The sequence below is a fragment of the Drosophila subpulchrella genome, unplaced genomic scaffold (assembly GCF_014743375.2).
Source record: "Drosophila subpulchrella strain 33 F10 #4 breed RU33 unplaced genomic scaffold, RU_Dsub_v1.1 Primary Assembly Seq20, whole genome shotgun sequence".
NCBI lineage: Eukaryota > Metazoa > Arthropoda > Insecta > Diptera > Drosophilidae > Drosophila > Drosophila subpulchrella.
In genome coordinates, this window is record NW_023665530.1 from 1,671,176 (window position 1) to 1,694,648 (window position 23,473).

General features: G+C 41.0%; 1 protein-coding gene across 1 annotated transcript in view; it reads right to left on the bottom strand.

The window, feature by feature from the left end:
- The window catches only part of LOC119559291 (pleckstrin homology domain-containing family H member 2-like), a 339,250-nt gene that overhangs the window by 207,978 nt on the left and 107,799 nt on the right, over nucleotides 1-23,473 (bottom strand). Inside the window, exon 3 of the mRNA XM_037872368.1 lies at nucleotides 20,365-20,691. Coding sequence (XP_037728296.1) covers nucleotides 20,365-20,691 — 327 coding nt within the window. The remainder of the gene's footprint in view (nucleotides 1-20,364; nucleotides 20,692-23,473) is intronic.

Sequence of the window (23,473 nt, forward strand, 5' to 3'; positions counted from 1 at the left end):
CTCGTTGAAAAATGGAAAAATCTTCGTCATTATTAATGTACATAACAAAATTGTGTCCACATATAAATTTTATAATTATGTCTTTCGCCAAAGTCTCAGTCATGTCACTGTAAATAATTGTATTAATAGTTTTGTTAAAGTAGTGAGTAAGTTCGTTAGTGTCTTGATTTCCCTTTTCAAATATAAGTTGGTGATTAAAAACGTTAACTGGTCGTGTGGTAATTTGTATGCAATCGCCATTATCTTCTTGTGCACTATGCACTGTTGCTGCAGTTGTATCTACATCGTCTTCATTTTGAAATACTTCTTCAATTTTGTTATCTGTTGATTCCTTTTTTGTAATCCTGGATAGAGCATCTGCTACATGATTCTCTTTTCCTTTAATGTACTTTATTTCATAATCAAACTCTCTAAGCTTTATTTTCCAACGTTGTAATTTCATATTAGGTTCCTTTATATTGTGTAACCAAACAAGTGGTTTATGGTCAGAACATATTTTAAAACTTCTTCCAAAGAGATAGGGGCGGAAATACTTAGTCGCCCATACGATAGCTAATAATTCTTTTTCAATAGCTGCATAATTTAACTCATGTTCATTTAAAGTTCTACTGGCAAAACAAATGGGTTTCCCTTCTTGGGATAGTACAGCACCTAATGCATAACTGCTTGCATCTGTAGTTAGATCAAACTTCTTTTCAAAATCTGGATATATGAGAATTGGATCGTTACTTATTAAAGTTTTTAATTTTTCAAACGCTTCATTGTAACTAAGATCGTTTATATTTATTTTTGCTCCTTTCTTTAAGCAGAGAGTTATTGGTTTGGCAATTTTTGCGAAATCTTTTATAAATTTACGATAAAAACCACAAAGGCCCAAAAATGATTTTATTTGTTTTGGAGAGTTTGGAATTTTAAAATCTTGAATAGTTTGAATTTTTTTTGGATTTGCTCTGATTCCTTCAGTTGAAATTATGTGACCTAAAAATTCTGTTTCTCGTTTCATAAACTCACATTTATCTAATTGTAGTTTGAGACTCGATCTGCGAAGACGTTCGAATACTATTTATAAAGATTGAATATGCTCTTGTAAAGAGGTTGAAAATATAACAATGTCGTCTAAATATACTAGACAATGGGTACCTATTATGTCGTGTAATATATTATTATACAACGCTGAAATGTAGTGGGTGCATTTTTAAGGCCGAAGGGCATTCTAGTATATTCATAGTGACCCTTTTTAGTGGAGAATGCAGTTTTTTGAATAGAGTCTGGGTCCATTTCAATTTGATGGAACCCTTTAGCAAGATCTAATGTTGTAAAGTATTGACATTTCCCTAACTTGTCTAATATTTCGTCCATGTTCGGAATAGGGAATTTATCATTGATAGTTATTTCATTCAGTCCTCTGTAATCAATAGCCATACGAAATTTGGGTATGCCCGATGCATCCCTTTTCTTGGGTACCATTACAATTGGACTGCAATAAGGAGATTTGGATTTTCTCATAATACCTTGCCTTATCATTTCTTCAATTTGTTTTTCTACTTCTGTATCGTAAATGTAAGGATAACTATATGGTCTCCTATAAATCGGTTCTTCATGATTTGTTTTTATAACGTGTTTGATTTCGTTCGTGAAAGTCAAATTTTCACCTTCATGATACTGAATATCAAAATATTTTGACATTAAATAATGAAGTTCAGTTTTTTCTTCATTATTTAAGTGATCGTCTCTAATATTATTGTCAGACAAGTCCGTTTGTAAGGCATAATTATATTCTTCATCATCTACTACATTTGAAGCAGTTTGATTACATTTTTCCGTTATATTTACCATAGGGAATTCACAATTATTTAAATCAATGGTGTTTTTCATAAAATCAATTTTTGCTGACGATTCTTTCAGAATTTGTCTTCCTATAAGAATGTCATAATGTTTTGAAAAGTTTTTTATAAAAAATGTTTGCTTAGATGAAAATAATTTTGGAATATTAAACTGAATATATTTATTCAAAGTTACAGATTCACCAATTGTTTCAATTTTGGTAGAATTATTTTTAATTGGGTAGTTAAAGAAGTTTTCGTTAATTAAATTTATGCTTGATCCTGTATCGATAAGACAAAGGCATGATTTATTATCAATTTTAATTTTTATGGCTGTGGTGTTTCGTCCGAGGCTGTTGTCTGAATATTTTCAAATGTGTCCATTGGCTCAGACTTACGTTGTTGATCTGAATCTGAAACTCGGGGACGTTTTTGGGGAACATTGGTACTCTGAGTACTTTGGTTACCCTGTCCTTGATTGTTTTGAAAAGTTTTAGGATAATAATTATATCCTGAATTATTATTATTAGAATTATTGTTGTTACCCCAATTTCTATTAGAGTCGAATCTATTCTGTCTCTGCTGGTTGTTGTTATATTTGTTTTGATAATTGTTATTTTGGAATCTACCCCCTTGGTTATTATCTGAATGATAGTTGGGTTTTGTATTTGAGTATGATTTTGATGTTTTAAAATCCTGAAATTCATCATCTTCCTGAGAGTTTTTGAACATATAAGAACGATTGTTTATGGATTTATCTTCAAAGATTCCTACAGCTTGGGCAGATTGTTTTAATTTAAGAGGAGACGAAATATCAAATTTACTTAATGTAATAAAAGTTTTGACTGGTAATTTTTCACGAATCACTTCAGCTAATGTATCACTCAATGTCCTCGAAACTAGAACTGTGTTTGATGGATTATTGTCTAAGCTCAATTTACAACAAATTCTACTAGTCTGTTCTTCTAATTCTTCAACAAATTTTCTTAAATTATTTTTATATTTAGTCTCACGTAATTCTGCTATCATTCGATGTGGAGGTGTTGCACTGTTGAACTCGCTGCTAAGTAGGGTTCTCAATTCCTTCCAGTCCTGTGGTATGTTTCTCATCAAGAGTGATGTGGCTTGTCCAACTAGGAGGTTCCTGATGGCTGCTTGGATAATTTGATCTTGGCCTTCTGATGTTGTAGGGTAATGGTAGACTAATTCATCGACTTCTTTTATAAAGAGAGCCAAATAGAGTGGGTCTTCATTGAATTTATTTATCTGTTTTAGTTGCAGAAGGAAATGATTCATGGATACATCTGAGAGGGCTTGTGATGCTTTTGCTGTTGCGGCCACGGCTGCTGCTGATGTTGATGGCAATTCCAATTTTTATGGTTTTTAGGCGAAATAAGGCGAAATAAATAAGCGATTTTTATACAGCGGAGTTTTTATGTTAAATGTTAAATGTTTATGTCGGATTGATTTGAATAACTGCGATAGTAGGCTCTGGACTTATGTTATTGACAATTGGAATAATGGGTATCTCGGGATATACAGGTTGTATGTCGGGTTTGGTATCCAGTATACGTCACTTATATATATACCCTTCAGTTCCAAAAAAAAAGTTTCACTTGTGAATCACCTTGGGAATCACGTGGGACATGTCCCCTTGCACAAGTGAAGAACAAGTGACGCTCCATACAGAAAATTGTATGGGATGTCCGCATTTTCACAAGTGAAAATTCAAATGAAAATTTTTCGAAGTCCTACGGGATTTCACTTGTTCCTTATACCATTTTTCGAATGGCCTGTCACGTGCCGGTGACACGTCCCAAGTGAATCACATGTGAAAATCAGAATTTTTCCACGAGTTTTCACTTGTGAAATCACTTGCAAGTGACACGTCCCAAGTGAAATCACTTGGGAAAATCAGAATTTTTCCATGAGTTTCACTTATGGAAATATAGAATTTAAAATACATACATTTTATTTACTTTTAAATTCATTTTAATTAAATAGTGTTATTAAGGTTATCTGTTAAAGGACAATTATTATAATAAGCCTAGTTTTATGTTACGTTATTGGCTTTTTACATTGGTCATCGCCTTCCTTAAACCTTTGTCCGGGTCCCCCGAATCCTTGGCCACGCTCCTAAAAAATGTATGTGGATATGATTAAAAATTGCGTTTTACTTGTTTATTTGTATATTTACCTTTTAGAGCTGTGTATAAACCCTTTGCGGGATTTTTTTTGCCACAAATCATTTCGTTATCCACTTTCGGCTAACGGAACCCATTGAATACTTTTAAAATATACGTACTTTAAACTAAGATCAATGCACAACATCTTAAACTTAACGTAGCACTTACCTGACTTTATTATATTAACTTAAAAAGACGATTAAAGTAACTCTGCTGCGCACAATTAAAATGGATGCTTCCCTTTCAATCACTCAAAAAGAATGCACCAAGTCTTCTTCTCACCCCTTTACTCGATTTCCTTTGTTTTCTCTTCGCTGTTGGCGTGTGCCACTGCACTTATACCCTTTCTAAGGCGAAATATATCCGACTATATAATTTGTACTTCTTCAGTAAAAAAAACAATACGAATTTTTTAAAAATGTTAATACTAATACTACTAATGTTTTAAATATTGAAATCAATTTTAACTGACTACTTTTCTATAATTACACTAAAAAAATATATTGTAATAAAAATGTATAATAAGTAAACATAACATTATAAGTAAATCCAAATTACTTAATTTTACTATAATCAAACAATTTACTTTTATAAAACAATATAAGTTGTATATTTTCGATACACAATAATGCTCCTAAAATATTAGGGCATTCACATGTCGCTGCTCCACGAAAATTTTTCCGCCGAAATATTAGTCGCTAGACGAACATAACGGAGAGACGCAAAAAAAATAGCGGACCGGCCGAAATTTGTCTCTGCGAGCGCGGAGTGCAGGCAGATTATAAGACAAGGAAGAGAGGGAAATATCCGAATATCTGCCTCTCTTTGTTGCACGATCGTTTTCGTGGGCAGTCTTCTACGGCTGCGCCGACTGCTCTGCTGACGTCAACAGCGGCACAGCGTTTTAGGCACAAAAAAAGCTTTTTGCCTTGAGCCATGTCACCGCGTCCCTACTGCAGAACTGAAGGGTATATATAGGCCAGTAAAAAGGTTTTAAGTAAGTTCAGTATGGAAGAATGCAAATCTATGAATACTCCGCTTCCGAGTAAGCTAGATTATGAATTGTTAAATTCAGACGACAAATATGATGCTCCTTGTCGCAATCTTATTGGTGGCTTAATGTACATAATGCTTTCTACACGTCCTGATATAGCTACTGCAATTAATATCTTAAGTAGATATGCTAACAAAAATAATATACTAATACTAATAACAAATAATAATATGTAGCTAATTTTTAAGAAAAATTTAAACTATGAAGTTATATTTCTTGGCTATGTCGACTCAGATTCTGGTGGAAATGTAAATGACAGAAAAAGTACAAATGGAATACAAAGAGGCAGAATTCTGTAGCAGCATCATCCACTGAAGCCGTAAGAGAAGCATTATAACTTAAGTCCCTGTAAGAAAGCATAAACATAAAACTTGATAAACAAATACAAATATTTAAAGATAACCAGGTCTCTATTAGCATCGCCCGCAATCCCTCTTGTCACAAGAGGTCAAAACATATTGATTATGATTACCATTTTTCCAGAGAGCAAATAGAGAATAATATTATTTCCATTGAGTATATTTCTTCAGAAAATCAGCTGGCTGATATCTTCACGAAACCATTACCTTCGTGGAACTAAGAGGAAAATGGGATTTCACCAAGAAGACTAGACTAAACTACAACAACACATTAAATGAAAGCAATTATATTTTGTGTATATGTATAAGAATATAATGTAATTTTTGAGGGGACGTGTTGAACATAACATAGTTATTCCTTCATCACATCATGTACACAGCAGAATTTAACATTATGGAAGTCCCTACAGTGTGGGTCACACTGTTTTTATAGCATCTTCCTCTTTCGATCTCAACGTGTATGTAGCTGGTTGTGTGCGGTGAAAATAACAAATAAATCAAACAATATAAAATAAATCATTCAATATAACTATAAAACTTGTGGTGTATCAATTCGCAGAACATAGGAGTGATCATTTACTTCAATACCAGCCTTACAAACTTTCTTACATCCAAGTTAGATAAATATGTACAAGTAATAAAAATATATTTACCAACAGTTCTTTTTACTTTGTGCTTTTTTTGCTTTTGCGCCTTATTGAAGTGGCACCACCATATTTTCAAAATTTCCTTAAGGGATACCGTGACGAACTTTTTTTAGGGTTTGAAGATTTATTGTGTAAGATATAGTTATGTTATCGCCTTTGTGAATAACTATAGTACAAACTTTTATTTATTTGATCTTTATTTATATCGAAAAGAGTTATTTCCAAAGTATACATTCGTAGCATGTCGTTCTTGAGTCGTGATCCGTTTAAGACTGACCGCAGATCAGACTTATGTTTTTAAGAAAGCTTACAATAGATAGGAAAGCTTATGATTACTTAGAATGGAAGCTCTATTTACGTACATTTATACTTATGATTTACATTTAATAATAATGAATGTAGGTATATATGACACCCCCATCGCAAGTTTTAAGAATATAGTACTTAAATAACTTAAAGGTTAATACAAAAGAGCTTACATATCTAGTTTTGACATTTATGTATTCTTTTTACTTGGTCCTTGTAGTTTTTTTTATTTGGGTTGCTATTAGATACGAGATAGTTTCCGTCTTGTCTATAATCGTTGATTTTTTTATATTTCGTCTTTGATTTACCAACAGCATTATATTTTACAATTCGTTGTTGAAATTAAAGCTATTTTCATTGGTCTGTTTTGAATGATTTATGCTTTTATTGTTAGCCAGCTTATTAGTTAACTCTTCTACATCGCTGGTAGAAAGTAAATTATTTAAGAGGTCAATTGGCCTAGTATTAATGGCACTGTGTTCAGTGTTATTGTAACAAATTATAGCTTTCCAAACTTTATCTTGGATAGAATCTTTGTTATTTTTATCAGCATTAAAGAGTCTAAAATGTTCATTTAGCGTAAGGTGAATCCTTTCTATACCTGAATTCCCGGTATTGGGGCGGGGTGGCTTGATCGCTGAAATAGAGTGCAGTGCGAGGCAGTGCGAGAGTGTGATATGTAGACGTAGAATTAAACGCCCTTTTCTTAGGAGGGACTGTTTGTACGGAAACTTGCGTTGAATAGGACGAAATGGTGTGTGGAACTGAGGCGGATACTGGCCTTGGAGGGTCGGATGGAATCGGCGGAGTAGTAGGACCGCTGTTTCGATGCAGCAATGTGTGATGCCGATCTTGGCAAGTTAGATAGTTGTGAGCGCTTGTGCAATCCCGGAATTGATGGCTGCTTGCAAGGCAATTGGAGCATAACTGCTTCCTTTGGATATAGGCCAGGCGATCGTTTACCGTCATTTGTAGAAAGCGTGGACAAATACGCACGGGATGGTTCTTCTTTGAACACGGATCGCAGTCTTTGGGTATCGGAACTAACCTTGTGTTGAAGGAATTTATTTTTGGAATTTCTGCCACTCGATTTGAGTCTTTGGACTGGACGTGGAGGAAATTGGCAGATCGGAAACTATCGACGGCCTCAAGAGTTCGATGGCGCGATGGCGTTAGCTGATTTCAGTAATATATCTAAGTAGTCTCTTCTCTGTAACTGGTGTTAACCATATTCATCCGACTATTAATTAATATTTCTGACCTTTCATAAGTATGATGTAGCCGATCGTTTATTGTTACGCGCGGAGCCCATCACCGTTTTGGGAGAGTAAACATAATCGCGGACAAAGAAAAAGACAATGTAACAATAGACAATTAAAAATACAGGTCAATATACGAATAGACAAAATACATCAAGTAAAACTAATTAGTTACTAGGGAGAATAGTATTATTGATTTAAAGATAGGAAGTGAGTCAGTAGTAGATATTAGATGATATAGTCTATTATAATCATTGCAAAGTACTCTAAAAGGTTCATGCATTGCATAATTAGAGATACAGTGATTTAATACTAAAGGAATATAGTTTCTAGTGAATCTATTTGGCACATTAAAATGCAGGCGACCCAGTAACTCGGGACTCTCTACATCACCATGAATAAGATTTCTAATAAATGTAATACCAAGCATAGTTCTACGGTTAGCTAACGATGGTAAGTTAATTAGAAGAAGTCTACTAGAGTAGGATGGTAGTATTAGGCTTCTATCCCAGTTAAGTCTCCGTAAGGCAAATATTAAGAAGTTTTTTTGCACAGACTAAATCCGGTCTATATGCACCCCATATTGGGGACTCCAAACAGGAGCGCAGTACTCAAGAATTGGTCGGACTAATGAAATAAACAAGGTCTTTGTGACATAGGGATCATCGAATTCCTTCGACCACCTTTTGATAAATGCAAGCACGCCCCTGGCTTTATTTACCATAGTAGTAATGTGATCGGAAAATTTAAGTCTAGGATCCATGTAGACTCCAAGGTCGTCAGCATGCGTTATCCTATCTAACGCACAACCACTCAAAGTATACGTTGAGTAGTGGGGGCTGACACGAAAAAAGGTCATTAGTTTACACTTAGAACCATTTAAATTCAATTCACCATGTTTGAAATGCATTTAGATCCGATTGTAAAGCTAAACTTTGTAGGCACAACTTAACGTCATCTGCGTGCATAAGAACCCGTGACTTCGTTAAGACTAATGGAAGGTCATTTATAAATAATGTAAACATTAGCGGACCAAGATGACTTCCTTGTGGTACACCGGAAGTAACTCGGATTAGGGATGACAAAGAGTTTTTAAAAATGACCCTTTGAGTCCTATCATTCAAATAACTTAAAATCCACCTAAGAAGATCACCTGGAAACCCTAAAAGGTCCGATTTCCGGACTAAAATCGGGTGATTTACAGAATCAAACGCCTTACTAAAATCAGTGTAGACCACATCAGTCTGACGATTCTTTCTAAAACCACCTATAACAAATGAAGTAAACTCCAAAAGGTTGGTTGTCGTTGACCTACGTTTTATAAATCCGTGTTGACAAGAGAAAATAAGGGACCTACAACTGTGTTCTAAATGAGGCGTAAAAATGTTCTCAAAGAGCTTCGGTATAGCTGATAGCTTTGAAATACCTCTGTAATTACATGCGTTCAATTTACTCCCTTTTTTATGAAGCGGGATAACAAACGACTCCTTCCATCTGTGTGGGAAATCGGATGTTTCTAAAGACAAAGTAAACTGTTTGTGCAATGGTCTACACAAAGTCTCAGCGCAATACCTAAGCACACATCCAGGGACTCCGTCAGGACCCGGAGAGTAGACTGGTTTGACCCTTTGCAAATCTAAAAGAAGTGAGCTTTTACTTATAACATGACAACAAATAAAGTTTGATTTAGGAATGACATATGGGTAAGACTGATCTGGAGGACTTGATGTTGAATAGGTGCCTTGAAAAAACTGTGCAAAAAGATCGGCTATGGCTTGATCAGTGCTAGCAGCCGAATTTTCAAATTTAAGTGATGATGGGTAACTAGAAGATTTACGCTTTGTGTTAACAAAATTATAAAACTGTTTTGGATCCAGTGTAAACTGGGTCTTGCAACGAGCTAAATAGTTTTTATAACACTGGGCGTTAAGCACGGTGAAATCAGACCGAGCACTTAAGTATCGGGAAAAGGCAGCTTGTGAACCTGAAGCTCTAAACTTTTTGTAGAGTCTAGACTTTACATTTTTAAGTCGTGCCAGCTCTTTGTTAAACCACGGAGGTTGATTTGAAATTTTAGGATAATACGTAGGAACGCATGTATCAAAAACTTCGTTTAATATGTTATAAAATATATTAACCGCTTCATTTATATTAGTACTTAAGTACAGATTGGACCAATCCGAGCAAGCTATAAGGCTATTAATGAGTGCAAAGTTCGCTCTACGAAAGCAGGGGATGCGTTTAGCTATTTTTTCAGATACTTCATACACTTTTGTACCCGTGTCAATAGTCAGCTCTAGCGTTGGGTGATAAGGGTCTTCTAGTAAAGTAATTGCAGAGGTTCTAGCTATGCAGACACAATCTGGACTGGAAACAAAGCATAGATCCAGTAAGAAATTTAATACATGATTTACTTGAGACAATGAAATATCAAGCAAACCGTCAAGAAAATCATGCTGCGTTGAAGGTAACAATATATTTGAGGCTTCGACGGTGGACCATGTCGCCCTAGGTATATTAAAGTCACCTAAAACTATTAACTGATCCCTATCTGATAGTTTACTTGAAATAAACTGGATAGCGGACAGATGATTCGCATATGTCAGGAATTCCGATGATGGCGGAATATATGAACATGTTATATATATAGAAATACCCGGAAGGGATAGTTTTATACACAGAAATTCAATGTCATTTATTTCGTCGGACGTTATTACTTCAGACGTTAATTCTGAGTCAACTGCAATTAAAACTCCACCTCCACGTCGGGACGGACGATCAAGCCTGTAAGTTGTGTACTTACTTGGAAAAACTTCGGAACTTAGAACTTCTGGTTTTAACCAGGTTTCAGTAAAAACAATAACATGGGAAGACAAGGAAAAACTATCAGTATACAATTTGGTCAACTTACTTTGTAAACCTCTTGTTTTCTGATAAGAAAGCTGAAGAAAAGAATCTAGTTTTTTGAGATAGATGAGGATGTAGATGTGGATGGCTCTTTAAAGGGATTTCCAACTTCCTTTGAACGAACTTTCTTTTTTTTAGCTTCGTACTCTTTAACAAAAATGCCAACAGGCCAAAAAATGGCTGAGCACATAGTTGCAAAATGAGCACAGGGATCTTAAAAGATGATACTTCCCTAGCATATGGAAAATTAAATCGTTCAACCTTTAGATCATCAATCTGAACTTTGTTACGGATATAGGCCTTAATGTCCAGGGATCAAAGGTCAGGATTTAGCCGAGAAACAAAAATTTGTTTCCGCTGCGGTACACAGGTGACTGTTTTAGGTACCACGCATGTGACAGGTTTTGGTACTATGACATTTACGGCTGCACTACCAGTTTCAGTCGGTACTCCGGACGTTAAGTCAACATGCGGCGTTGGAATTATTATAGTATTGTTTATAGCAGATTTTTCGGGCGTCTCATGCGGCAAAATCTCGCGTCCTTTGCATTCGGAAACCGAATCTTTTTTAGCTTTCGATCTCAGTACCATTTGTGCGGCGGCTGAGATCGACTGCTGTGCTGCAGACCCCGGATCGCCAGAGAGAGTTACACTTGCGGCTACCGTGGGTTGTCTATCGACCGCGATCTTTTTACGCTTAGGAGAATCGGGCTCAGATAGCATACGGCTAGTGAGCTGCGACTCAAACGCCACAAGCAGATCCGTATTTCTACGGCTGTTCCGGATTAATTCCGTAACAGTGCTTTTTGTAAGCCGCCTTATAAGAAGTGCCTGGGTTTCATAAGCAATGCATTCATCACAATAGTAGCGCAAGCCACTTCTCATGTCGATTGCATCGCGTACCAGGCCCGAATAGCCAAGGCATTTTGCATGAAAAATATTCTCACACGAATGGCACGGAATGCTCTGTTGTCCAGCCGAAATTAACGACTTGCATTTCTTTAAATTGCAGACAGCCATTATCGCGATATTCCCAACCACAGTGCCAAGAGAATAAAGCTACGCAACTAAAAGAGAGAGTTAGAGAGCGGGAGAGAATGAGCGGGAGTAAGTAAGCTGGGGGAGCGTAGGTTTTAGATGTTCCAAAAACAAAGTTATAAGCGGGAGTGCGGGAGAGCGGGTAACTACCGTTTAGACACTTACCGCTCCAAACAGCGTTTGGAAGAAAAGAAGGCAATTAGAAAAAAACAATAACAACAAACACTGCACAGAGATTAGACGTGCAAGCTAATTTTGTTAATTTAAACACAAAACAATCACTATGCACTCGCGAAGCGAACGGATGTTGTTAGGGACATAAAAAGTTATATAGACGTATGAAAATATGAATTAACCCCGATGGTTTATGGACAAAAAGAACAAAAATTCGGAGCGCAAGACAAAAACACGACCGTTCACTGAAAGAGTAAGTTTTCAACAACCTCCGACTGTTGTCGACTGGTTGGCGTCGCTGTGAGAGTATCAGCTATTTCGCTTGAATTAAATCCCAATTTTTTCTTACTGCGCAGTTTCATGAGTCTACTCTTTCACCCCAAGCTTTAAATTTTTTGCAAAGCTAACTGCGCGCCTTGACGGTCAACTTACAAATTTAATAAAGATGTTGCCACTCCGTATTTCAAAAAGTCAACAACAACACCAAATAGAATTAATATAACTTTATTTCCATATAAACTCTGATTTTCAAGTATAATTTACCACGTAAAAATTATAAAGTCACTTTACGAAAAAGAAAAATTTATCAAATTGGGCGACGAGATCTCAAGATAAAGACTTGAAAATATCGACTACGGGCTGATAAGTTTGAGGCATGGGCATGGTGACAAATTTGAGCTTTGTTAGGTCCCAATATATATTGATGTCATTTTAAAAGTGTATGATTTAAGCACAAAAACACTTTAAATTGTTGGCAATTTGATACCTATTTATAAGTTAATGTTAAACGAATTTAGTATTCCCATTTTTACTATTTGTATTCCCATTTTACAAGTATTAACAAGTAGCGGGCTTATTAAAAATAATAATTTTAAGGGTTTTGCTGTGTTACCGCATTTTAAAATCTGAAAATATAAATTGTAATGAGCTTAAACCCTATTGGAGTTCATTTAGCTTAAATCGCGTTTGACTATTATTGCGACGTTAAGATTTTTTGTAAAAATTTGTTATGAGGCGGAGTCTTCGAGCATTGATCGGAGGCTCTGGTAACGAAGACCACTAAGATTTAACGTACTGTATTATAATCGTTTGGGAAACAATTACAACCAAATACAAGCATATAATAATTAATTAAACTATAATAAATGTAAATAATATTATCGCCATTAAAATAAACAAGGAGGAACGCTGTAGTTGAGTACTTCGACTATCAGATACCCGTTGCTCAGCTAAAGGGACCAAAGGAATATGGAGATATGCGAGCAGCAAAGCGAGATTGGAATGCGCCAGCTACCCGCGATCTGAATATAAGGCTATGTGGCGGTAGAAGGATTTAAGCGTTATGGGCGTTAGAGGCAAATTTTTTTTTTGGTCGATTGATAGGTACTGACGAGACTAATACATTTAAGTTAAAATTTTGTATCTAACATGATAATTATGGGCGCCACAGGTTTGAGCGGTTTGTGGGCGTTAGAGTGGGCGTGGCAAACTAATCAATCGAAAGGCATTGACGAGAGTAACACATTTCAGTTATCATTTTTTTGATAGCATAAAAATTGTGGGCGCCACAGGTGTGGGCGGCTTGTGGGCGTTAGATTGGGCGTGGCATATTTGCGTAACAAACTTGCGCTGCGTACAAGGCTACGAAGCTAAACCTTAAGTCCCAATTTGCCATCTTGATAGTTTCCGAGATATAAGCGTTCATATTTAAGATTTTTTGAAGTTTTCGGGCGGTTTGTGGGCGTTGAAGTGGGCGTGGCAAACTTTTCTTGGGTCAATCGATAGGTAATGATGAGAAAAATAAAATTCTAGTTAAAATTTTTATTCTAGAATTAAAACTGTAGGGGACACAGTTTTGGGCGGTCTGTGGGCGTAAGAGTGGGCGTGGCACACGGACGAAACAAACTTGTGCTGCGCAAGAAGTCCAGGAGTCTACATGCCAAATCCCAACCTTCTAGCTTTTGTAGTTTCCGAGATCTCAGCGAGCTAGTGATGATGAGCAAGAACACATATACTTTATGCGGTCGGAAACGCATCCTTCTACCTGTTACATACTTTCCGACGAATCTACGATGAGGTACCCTTTTACTCTACGAGTAACTGGTATAAATATGAAAAAAATTGCACCGAAATACGGTTTAGGGTGGTCTGTTTACCAGAGAATTTTTCAGAGATATCTACCAGGCGCTTACGTTTTTAAATATTTTGTAAAAGTTTCATTTTATCTGGTTGTCTACATGCCAAAAATTCGAGTTTATTTGTTAAAAGACATGAGCAATTAAGGCAACCGCCTAACCGCTGGAGCTCGTATGAATATCTGCATCTCTATCATTCTTCATTAACTGACTACCGGATATCTGATAGTCGAACCACACGACTACAGTTTTAAGAAATAGACGCCCGTTTGTAATAAAACTTATAACTTTGTGAGGAGTTGAAGCGGTATTTATACATGGTGGGCTGCCGGCTACCGGCTACGCGGCGAACTGGAGTATTAACGGCATGAAGGAGAAAGAGAGTTTGGAGAAATAGAGTTTGGAGAACGAGAGGTTGGAGAAAAAGAGCTTAGATAACTAGAGGTTGTAGAGAAATACGCCGTTGCGCCGTGAAATACCTACAAGAAGCAAGATCGCTACGTCAAGACGTTCGGGATCGGGACATCAGCGGTCTCCGAATTGAGACACTGGTAGCTGAGGTTCAGAGGGCATCACACGGCTTAGGCAAGGCGGTTCGTTTCTCACTTTGTCGCGACCACACCCTGGCAAAGCGTCCAACGGGTCCGTCAGAGTCAAGCGATAGAGTCCTGCGACGAGGAACAGTAACTCGAGGGAAAAGTTGTCCAGACCCAGTGTGCCTTGCCCGACTGAGCAGGACCTGGCGCGAAGGACGAGCGGTCGATCGATTTGTGGTTTCAAGAGGCGTTGTCCTGTAGAACCCATCGATTACCGGCGAGGTCCCGGAACAGCAACCGACCAAAACTCCGAGTGCCAGAGAGCCACACTAGCAGCCAGAAAGGGCGTGCAGTCGACATCGACAGCAACACTAGTAGACATCATCGGCAATCATATCAACGACACTGACGTCAAGCAATAGGGTGAGGCTGGGGTGGAACGTTCGTCTGCGCTGGGCGTAAAGCGAAGTGGACCGCTAGGCAGCTTCCTGGCGCTAGCCTGTCAGTGCTAATTGAGCAAGACCGTTGTGGGACCGTCCGGGACAGAGCAAGGGACAGGCGGTTATTGTCTCGAAAGGCTTTGCCCTGGAGAGCGAGGCACTTGTTCACCCTTGTCTGAGAACTGTGAACGGAGAACGCTTCCTAGGCCCGCAGGTCCGATCTCTCTGCGAGTCCAAGGCGTGACAAGCGGCCTCAAGTCAACGCGTCGGCAAGCGACCAGCGGCGAGAGACACTGCAAGCATTCCGAGATACAGGAAGGAGTCAGCGAATACCGAGTCAACGCGTCAACGAGCCAAGACGAGCAGTATCAGCAGCCTGTGGAACCAGCGCGAGACGACACCGAGACCAACCGAGCCACCCACCGCAGGAATTCTGTGCTTTTTCACTGATAAATTTGGTGGGACGAACACACAATTTACTAAACTAGCCGCACGAATTTCGTAGGAAGCAGACCAACAAAATCAGTTCGTTACATCTGGCGCCCAACGTGATTGTCCCAACAGAAAGAGCAACAGAATCAGAATGGGATAGACGTGGATTTACCGCCTCAAGAAGGAGGACTTCGCCCATGTGACATGAGAAAGGCATTGTCGGAATAATATTCAGAAACGGAGAACGACCTACTACTCGTCGATATCTGGGCCGAGCTGGAAGCAGCATACCACGACGGAGCCGGCCCATCGAACGCCGAAGGGGACAACCTAGTGGCAAGCCTAAGCCTTGACAACTTGCAAAAGGAGGCCCACAGGAGAGAGTTAAGCCAGGAAAGGAAAACAGCAGCGCTGACCTCGAGACCCACCACCCCAACAGCAACAGAGACAGCCAAACAAAACCTTGTGGAGGCCGCAAAGCCCCAATCAGAGGCCACAAGATGCAACCCATATCACAGGGAACGGACACTAGGCTCGAGGACCAACGGCTGTTATTCTGCTGGATATGCAGCAAGGTGGGTGTCAGTCGCAGAGAGGCGAGCGGGGGTCGCACAGTGCTACCTCTCCAAACTAACTGGCAGGCTAATCGAGGAGGAGAAGCAGTTGTCCGCAGCGGTGATGATTGGTGGGCACAGCTACAAAGCCACACTCGACACCGGGGCAACGGCAAGTTTCGTTAGCGAACAGTTGGCGGAAAAGCTTGGTGCTCTAGAAAGGATCACAGGGACGAGACGGCAAGTTAGGTTGGCAGACGGAAGATGCGGCGGAATAAATGCACAGTTCAAGGTGGAGGTCAAATTTGGCAACAAACAATTGACCATGAGCCTGTTGATTTACCAGGTGTAGTGGACCCGTTGGTGTTGGAATGGAACTTCCTTACACAAGCCGGAACCGAAATAAAGTGTGCTGGACACGAGATCATGATACCAACAAGGAACCGACACAATGGTTGGCTCGAGGAAAAGCTATCGGTAGCAGTCGTTCAACAGGTAAGCGAGGTGAACGATACTACAACGTTCCTGGAAACAGAGCTTGCAGACTTCAACAAAACGATGTACGCATCGAACATGGCAGATCACCAGATCAAAATGATGGATGACAAGCCAATCAAGTAGAGATACTACCCCAAGAACCCAAAACTCCAATGGGAATTCAACCCAAAGGTGGACGAACTTCTTCGAATGGGGTTCATAGAACATTTAAAGAACCCATACAGCTCCCCCAGCTTGGACCTGAAGGATGGATACTGGCAGATCCCACTAGAGGAAAATAGCAGGCAACACACGGCTTTCACATGCCAACTCCACTCGGCGTCGGCAACATTTCAGCGGGTTTTGGACCAAGTAATACCAGGATGATATAATAGTGGTTGGTCGCTCGCTAGAAGAACACAAGGAAAACCTAAGAGAAGTGTTCCGGCGTCTAAAGGAAGCAAACCTTAGGCTGAATCCAGAAAAATGGCAATTCTTTACGAAGGAACTGCTGAACCTGGGACATCGAGTGACTAGCGTGGGAACATATTCGAAAAAAGTAGCCGCCATCCCTGAACTGGAACCACCATCGACCATCAAAGAACTCCGGCAATACCTAGGAGTAGCGTCGTGGTACCGCCGATTTGTACCAGATTTTTCCAGAATCGTCAAACCCCTGAATGACCTGCTACGCAAAAGCAGCAAGTGGAAGAGGACACCATAGCACCAGATGGCGTTTGAGGAAGTAAAGGCAAGACTCGTGGCAGACCCGGTGCTGGCATGCCCGGACTTTAGTAGAACTTTCATCCCACAAACAGACGCCAGCGACTACGGAATCGGAACGATACTGACCCAGGACACCAAAAGGGCGAAAAGTAGTCTCCTACTCGAGCCGGACACTGAACGGCGCGAAAAATAACTATTTAACAACGAAAAGGAGTGCTTAGTAATTGTCTGGACGACCCGAAAGTTCAAGCCGTATCTGTAAGGTTACCACCTTAAAGTATTAACCGACCACATGGCTCTAAAGTGGCTCAACAGCATCGAAAGCCCATCAGGAAGGATCGCCAAACGGGCCCTGGAGTTACAGCAGTACGACTTCGAGACAGCGTACATGAAGGGTTAGCTAAACGTGGTGGCCGACGCCTTGTCAAGGCAACCACTACCAGATATGCTACGAGGATTAAAGGAAGCGATGGCGCCAATAGCTGCTGCTGGATTAAGGACATGGGCGATAAGATAAGGACCAAGCCGCAGAAGTACCCGGACTACGTGATGAAAGGTGAGACACTATATAGAAATATACAACACAGAACGGGCAGCGAAGACGTCGCGTCATGGATTATGTGCGTTCCAAAGTCTCTGCGAGAAACAATGTTGAGGGAAAACCACGACGCACGACGTCTGCGGGACTCATAGGAAGCCGAAGGACATTTGCACCGATACTTCTAGCCAGGCCTAAGCGAGAGTGAACGAGAGAGAACGCAATAAAGGGTGTACGCTGTCCCCGACGACGAGGCAACAATATCAGCGTCGGGCGCGAGCCAGAGTCAACCAATTACGCCACGTAGAAGGGAGTATGCACGGAGGTAGGAAAGCAACAGACACACACTCGTAGTATCTGGAGATTCTATACAAAATGCGCCGAAAATGCTCGACTAGTTGTTACCCGAGGAAAGGAGGGGGACGGTGCAGATTCAGATCTACACCGTATCCTGCTGGTCCTACAAGACAGAATCACGCATCGCACCAACAATTAACAGGAAAAAAACACGGGCAAGCCCTGGAATGAAAGAGAAGTAAATGCCGGCCCAACCAAAAGTACAACTCACCACGGACAGAAAAGCCACCAAACGAAGGCCAAGCGGTATTTAAAACCGCTGGGGCCATTGTACTTAAGGTTAAGGACAACGAAAAGGATCGGCTGGTAGGAGCTGAGAAAAATGGAAAGGAAAGACAAATCAACCGAAAGCTTTACTGGCAGCACCAATTTTACCAGTTTACCTTTGCCTAGGGAAGGGGGCGCCTCGCTTTGTGGGCAGTCGATTGTCACTGGACGATTGTGGCGATCGACGGGCACAAGAAAATACTGGAAATATCGGCAAAGGGTGAAAAATCGCATCGAGTAGGTAGCATTGCTCCGCCATCGGTATCGATAGACAATGAACTATCGATTAAGCACGGATGGTGTGACCAGACGGAGAAACGTTGAAAAGGAAGAAAACGCAGTAACGAGCAGCTAGATGGGGATCGATAGCCGAGAGAGAGTGGAGTCTTCGAGGGCAGAGTGAGGGTGCCGTCTGCAACAGGAAATAACGGAACGCACCGGACTTTGGACTCTGCCACATGCCACAGGCGGTTCAGTAGGATAGCGCCAAGACATCGGACTCCAGGTGGTATATGACAAAGATGCCAAACTGGATCCGTGGACTTTGGACCCAGAGTGGAGTGGAGAGTACCAGCGGGCCGTGCGAAAAGGGAAAAAACAGTTCCCGGATGCCTTTTATAAGGCCGCAGGACACTGGGAGCTGCATCAGTCGATCACGAGGAGTCAATCCAACAAGATCAGTCAGTTAGCAAGGAACCAAGTTAACCAGCAGCACGAGAACAACAAGTCAAAAACAACAAGTGAAGTCGTCGTAAGCAGCACCGTGGGAAGCCTACAAGGAGCAAGATCGCTACGTCGAGACGTTCGGGATCGGGACATCAGGGATCTCCGAATTGAGAAACTGGTAGCTGAGGTCCAGAGGGCATCATACGGCTAAGGCAAGGCGGTTCATTTCTTACTTTGCGCGTCCACAACCTGGCACATCGTCCAACGGGTCCGTCAGAGGCAAGCGTAGAGTCCTGCGACGAGGAACAGTAACTCGAGGGGAATGTTGTCCAGACCCAGTGTGCCTTTCCCGACTGAGCAGGACCTGGACCGAAGGACGAGCGGTCGATCGATTTGTGGTTTCAAGAGGCGTTGTCCTGTAGAGCCCATCGATTACCGGCGAAGTCCCGGAACAGCAACCGACCAAAACCCCGAGTGCCAGAGAACCACACTAGCAGCCAGAAAGGGAGTGCAGTCGACATCGACAGCAACACCAGTAGACATCACCGGCAACCACGTCACTATCGCCGCGGAGAACTCATTGAGGAGCGCAGGAACGTCACGGACGTCAAGCAATTCGATGTAGCTTGGGTTGAAAGTTCGTCTGCGCTAGAAGTATAACGAAGTGGACCGCTAAGCAGCTTCCTGGCGTTAGCGCAAACTGAGCAAGACCCTAGTGGGACAGTCTGGGACAGAGCAAGGGACAGGCGGTTATTGTCTCGAAAGGCGTTGCCCTGGAGAGCGAGGCACTTGTTCACCCTAGTCTGAGAACTGTGAACGGAGAACGCTTCCTTAGCCCGAAAGCCCGCAAGGACTCTCTGCGAGTCCAAGGCTCGACAAGCGGTCTCGAGTCAACGCGGCAACGAGCGAGCAGCGGCGAGGGACACTGCGAGCATCCCGAGATACAGGAAGGAGTCAGCGATCACCGAGTCAACGCGTCGTCGAGCCGAGACGAGCAGTATTAGCAGCCAGTGGAACCAGCGCGATACGACAACGAGACCAACCGAGCCAGCCTCCGCGGTAATAAGTAATACAAAAATAAACCCAGTGCTACCTTTTGATCTCTGTGCTTTCCCACTGATCTACGGGCAGTCTCGTCATATAAATTTGGTGGGACGAACACACAATCTACTAAGCTAGCCGCACGAATTTCGCAGCGAGCAGACAGAAATCAGTTCGTTACAACTTAATTTTGAAATTCTAAATAACACTATACATGTTGGTAGAAGAAGAAAAAAACTGCGAAACTATGATTTGTATAATGGAAGACATTTGGGAAAGTTTTATGCTTAAAGTGTTAGAAATAAGAGACTAGCTTGCATAGTATTAGATATAAACTCGCTTTTTGATGCTGTTTTAGAATATATGAAATAGTTGTCCTTCACGGGGAACAAAACGGAGAAAACCACAAGCAAAGCTGCGGAGTTTTAATATAAAAAGTTACCTGAGTTCCAAGTTGTGACGTCGTCTGATACCTTTCCCATTTAGCCATTACATCGCATATTTTTTCGTCCAATAAAAGACTTCTTTCCGAGCTTCCGATTACTTCATAAATGGAATATCCTTTGGATTTATCATGTAATCCGATTTTTTTTTTTATAATTTCCAATACTTCATGGGTTGTAGAGCTTGGTTGAAATTCAATTGAATAATACTGTCCGTCCATAAAATAAAATTTTGAATAACATGGTCTGCGATTAGTTGTACACAAAATTTCCTGACCGCTTGGGGTCCACTGACGGCGCCTTGTCCCTTGGGTTCTAAAAAAACACTTTAAAAAAATAGTTTTGAAAACATTTCTTAAAATTATTTTTATTTCTGTTAAGTACTATACTATTTATCTTACTATTACGATTAACTCAGTCGACGCACGTATATAAGACATTGAAAAAGCTTGAGTGGGATATCTTTTAAGCCTCATCTGATGAGACCCAATCGACATTCAAGGCACTTCATTTTTTTCCCTGCCGATCATGCGATCGGGTCCATTTTTGGCCCAAAGTGTGAAACTATGTCGTACAATCCCTAAGGTATTTTTTTTTTGGTAATCCGGCAAGTTAGGTTGGCAGACGAATGATGCGGCGCATTATATGCACAGCTTGAGTTAGAAGTCGAATCCGGGAGCAAGCGACCTGTTGATATTACCAAAGCTATTGAATTCCTTGATGCTGAGATGTTTTCCTTACAATCTTCTGAGCCAAAATAAAGTGTGCTAGACACAAGGTCTTATTGCAGTCCAGGAACCAACATAGCGACTAGCTTGAGGAGAAACTGTCGGTGGCAAAAAAGAGAAATAACCCACATCACAGGCTCCCAGGAGGCATGTTGAGAAGGTGGCGGGACCGGACACTGGGCACGATTTTATCGGAATCTACGCTTGTTGTTCTACTGGGTCTGCTATAGATAGGAATATGGCCAGCTATCCGGGGCAACGTCAAGCTTCGTTAGCGAAGAACTGGCGCACAGTATTGCTGCTCTAGAAAATGTTACAAGGACAACGTGGCAAGTTCTGTTAGCAGACGGTAGATGCGGCGGAATAAATGCGCAGCTCGTAGTGGAAGTCGAAATAGGCAACAATCGACTGACTTTGAGCTTGCTGTCCTTACCAGGGGTAGTGGACTCGTTGGAGTTGGGTTGGAATTTCCTAACACAAGTCGGAACTGAAATAAAATATGTTAGACTCGGGACTATAATGCCGGGCAGAAACCGATAGACTTGAACACCATTGATCACAATGATGGACGAAAACCAAATATACTTGTAAACCAAGAAACCAAAAATTCAAGAGTATATCAATGCAACGGTGGATAATCTTTGTCATATTAGGTTCAGAGAACACTCCAAGAGGTCGTATAGCTCCCCCGTCGTAACGGTGAAAAAGAAGATAGGCAAGTGAAGGCTGTACGTCGAGTTCAGGCAGATCAACACAAAATCTGTGAAATAGGCCCACCCGACCGTCTTGTGTATAAGCCGTTTTGGTCTTAAAGATGGATACTGGCTAATCCAACGGCAATAAAAAAGCAGGCAGCTCAAAGCTTTCACTCCACACGGAATCTGCAACTTTTTAACGGATCGGGTTTTCGGTGCTGAAATGTCACCACATCCATTTGAATACCAGGATGACATCATAGTGTTCGAACGCACGCTAGCAAGCCTGAGGCTAAAACCGAAAAAATTTTAAATTATTTAAGGATGCGCTTTTCTTGGGATACTGAGTGACCAGCGAAGGAATAGGCACAGACTCGGAAAACGTGGCAGCTATCGTTGATCTAGAAACTCCCAACATGCTGCTGGTACTAATAGACCGGTTTTTCAAGGGAAGCCAACTAGTGCCGCTGCGCAGCGCTATAGCCGTATTCCTTAAAAACGCGTTCAGGGAACGCACTGTCGCAAGGTATGGGATCCCGAAGGTGTCGGATCCATAAAAGTTTTCTGCCGACATGGAATCAGACAACACTAGACACTAGACTATTCTGTGAAGGCAATCGACGGTAAGTTTGGGTAACGTGGTATGGGCCAAGAGCACAACCTACCAAAAGCTGGCAAGAGACTCGCCGCGAAACCGGAACCTAGATTCGACGGGCCGCATCAGGTTGTTGATTTCGCCTCGCCTTTGCTCTGCAAAATACGCCACACAAGCACAAAGAAAAAGCGGAGATCCACGTAACTGAGATTAACCAACAAGAAACACAAAACGCATTCGAGCAACAGCAGCACGCGAACGCAACAACTGATTAAAAACATATACATTGATCCAGACTCCGAGATAACAGGGCATTCGCCAGAGTCATGCATGATTACGCCAAGTAGAAAGGAGAGGCACATGGATAGGGCGAAAGAATGGAATCAGTGATGTTCTTCGGCCAGACTGCGTGGCAACCAGATTTTGCCAAAGCCAGAGTCATACGAGACTATGCCAAGTAGCGAGGATCCGCAAAGGTTAGGGTACCAGGATATGAACAAGGATACATGTATGCCTAAGCACAATCAGAATATGTGGCTGGTTTATGGTATGCCAAAGTCATCTGAAGGAGTCATTCATCACCCGTCGAAAGCAGTACTGTAGCCAGCCGGAAATTCAAATCGTAAAACGACGCGCACTTACAATTAAATAAAAAGAAAAATAAAATCGTTGACAAATGCTGGAGAAAAAAACACAGAAAAATACAAACGGCAATATATGGGTCCTCGACAACTAAAACGAGTAGAGCCATAGACCACAGCTTAAAGGCAGTAAAGGACATGTGGGCAAGATGGCATGAGCTGAAAATGGAAGCGACAGTTGTAAAACCAAAATCAAACTTCGAAAAACAGCACTAACCAAGTCATTTTGCTAATTTTGCGTTGGCTAGGGAAGGGGGCGCCTCGATTAAATGGCGGTCGGTGGGCGCACGAAATTTCGGAATACATAAATTTAAGGTGAACATCGTAACGTTCAGGTGGTAACACTGCACCAATCGAAGTATCGATATTTGATGGGTATCGATCTCATAAATTTAGTGTACCCAGATGGAGAAACGACGAAAACGTCGATAAGGCAAAGAATGTCATAT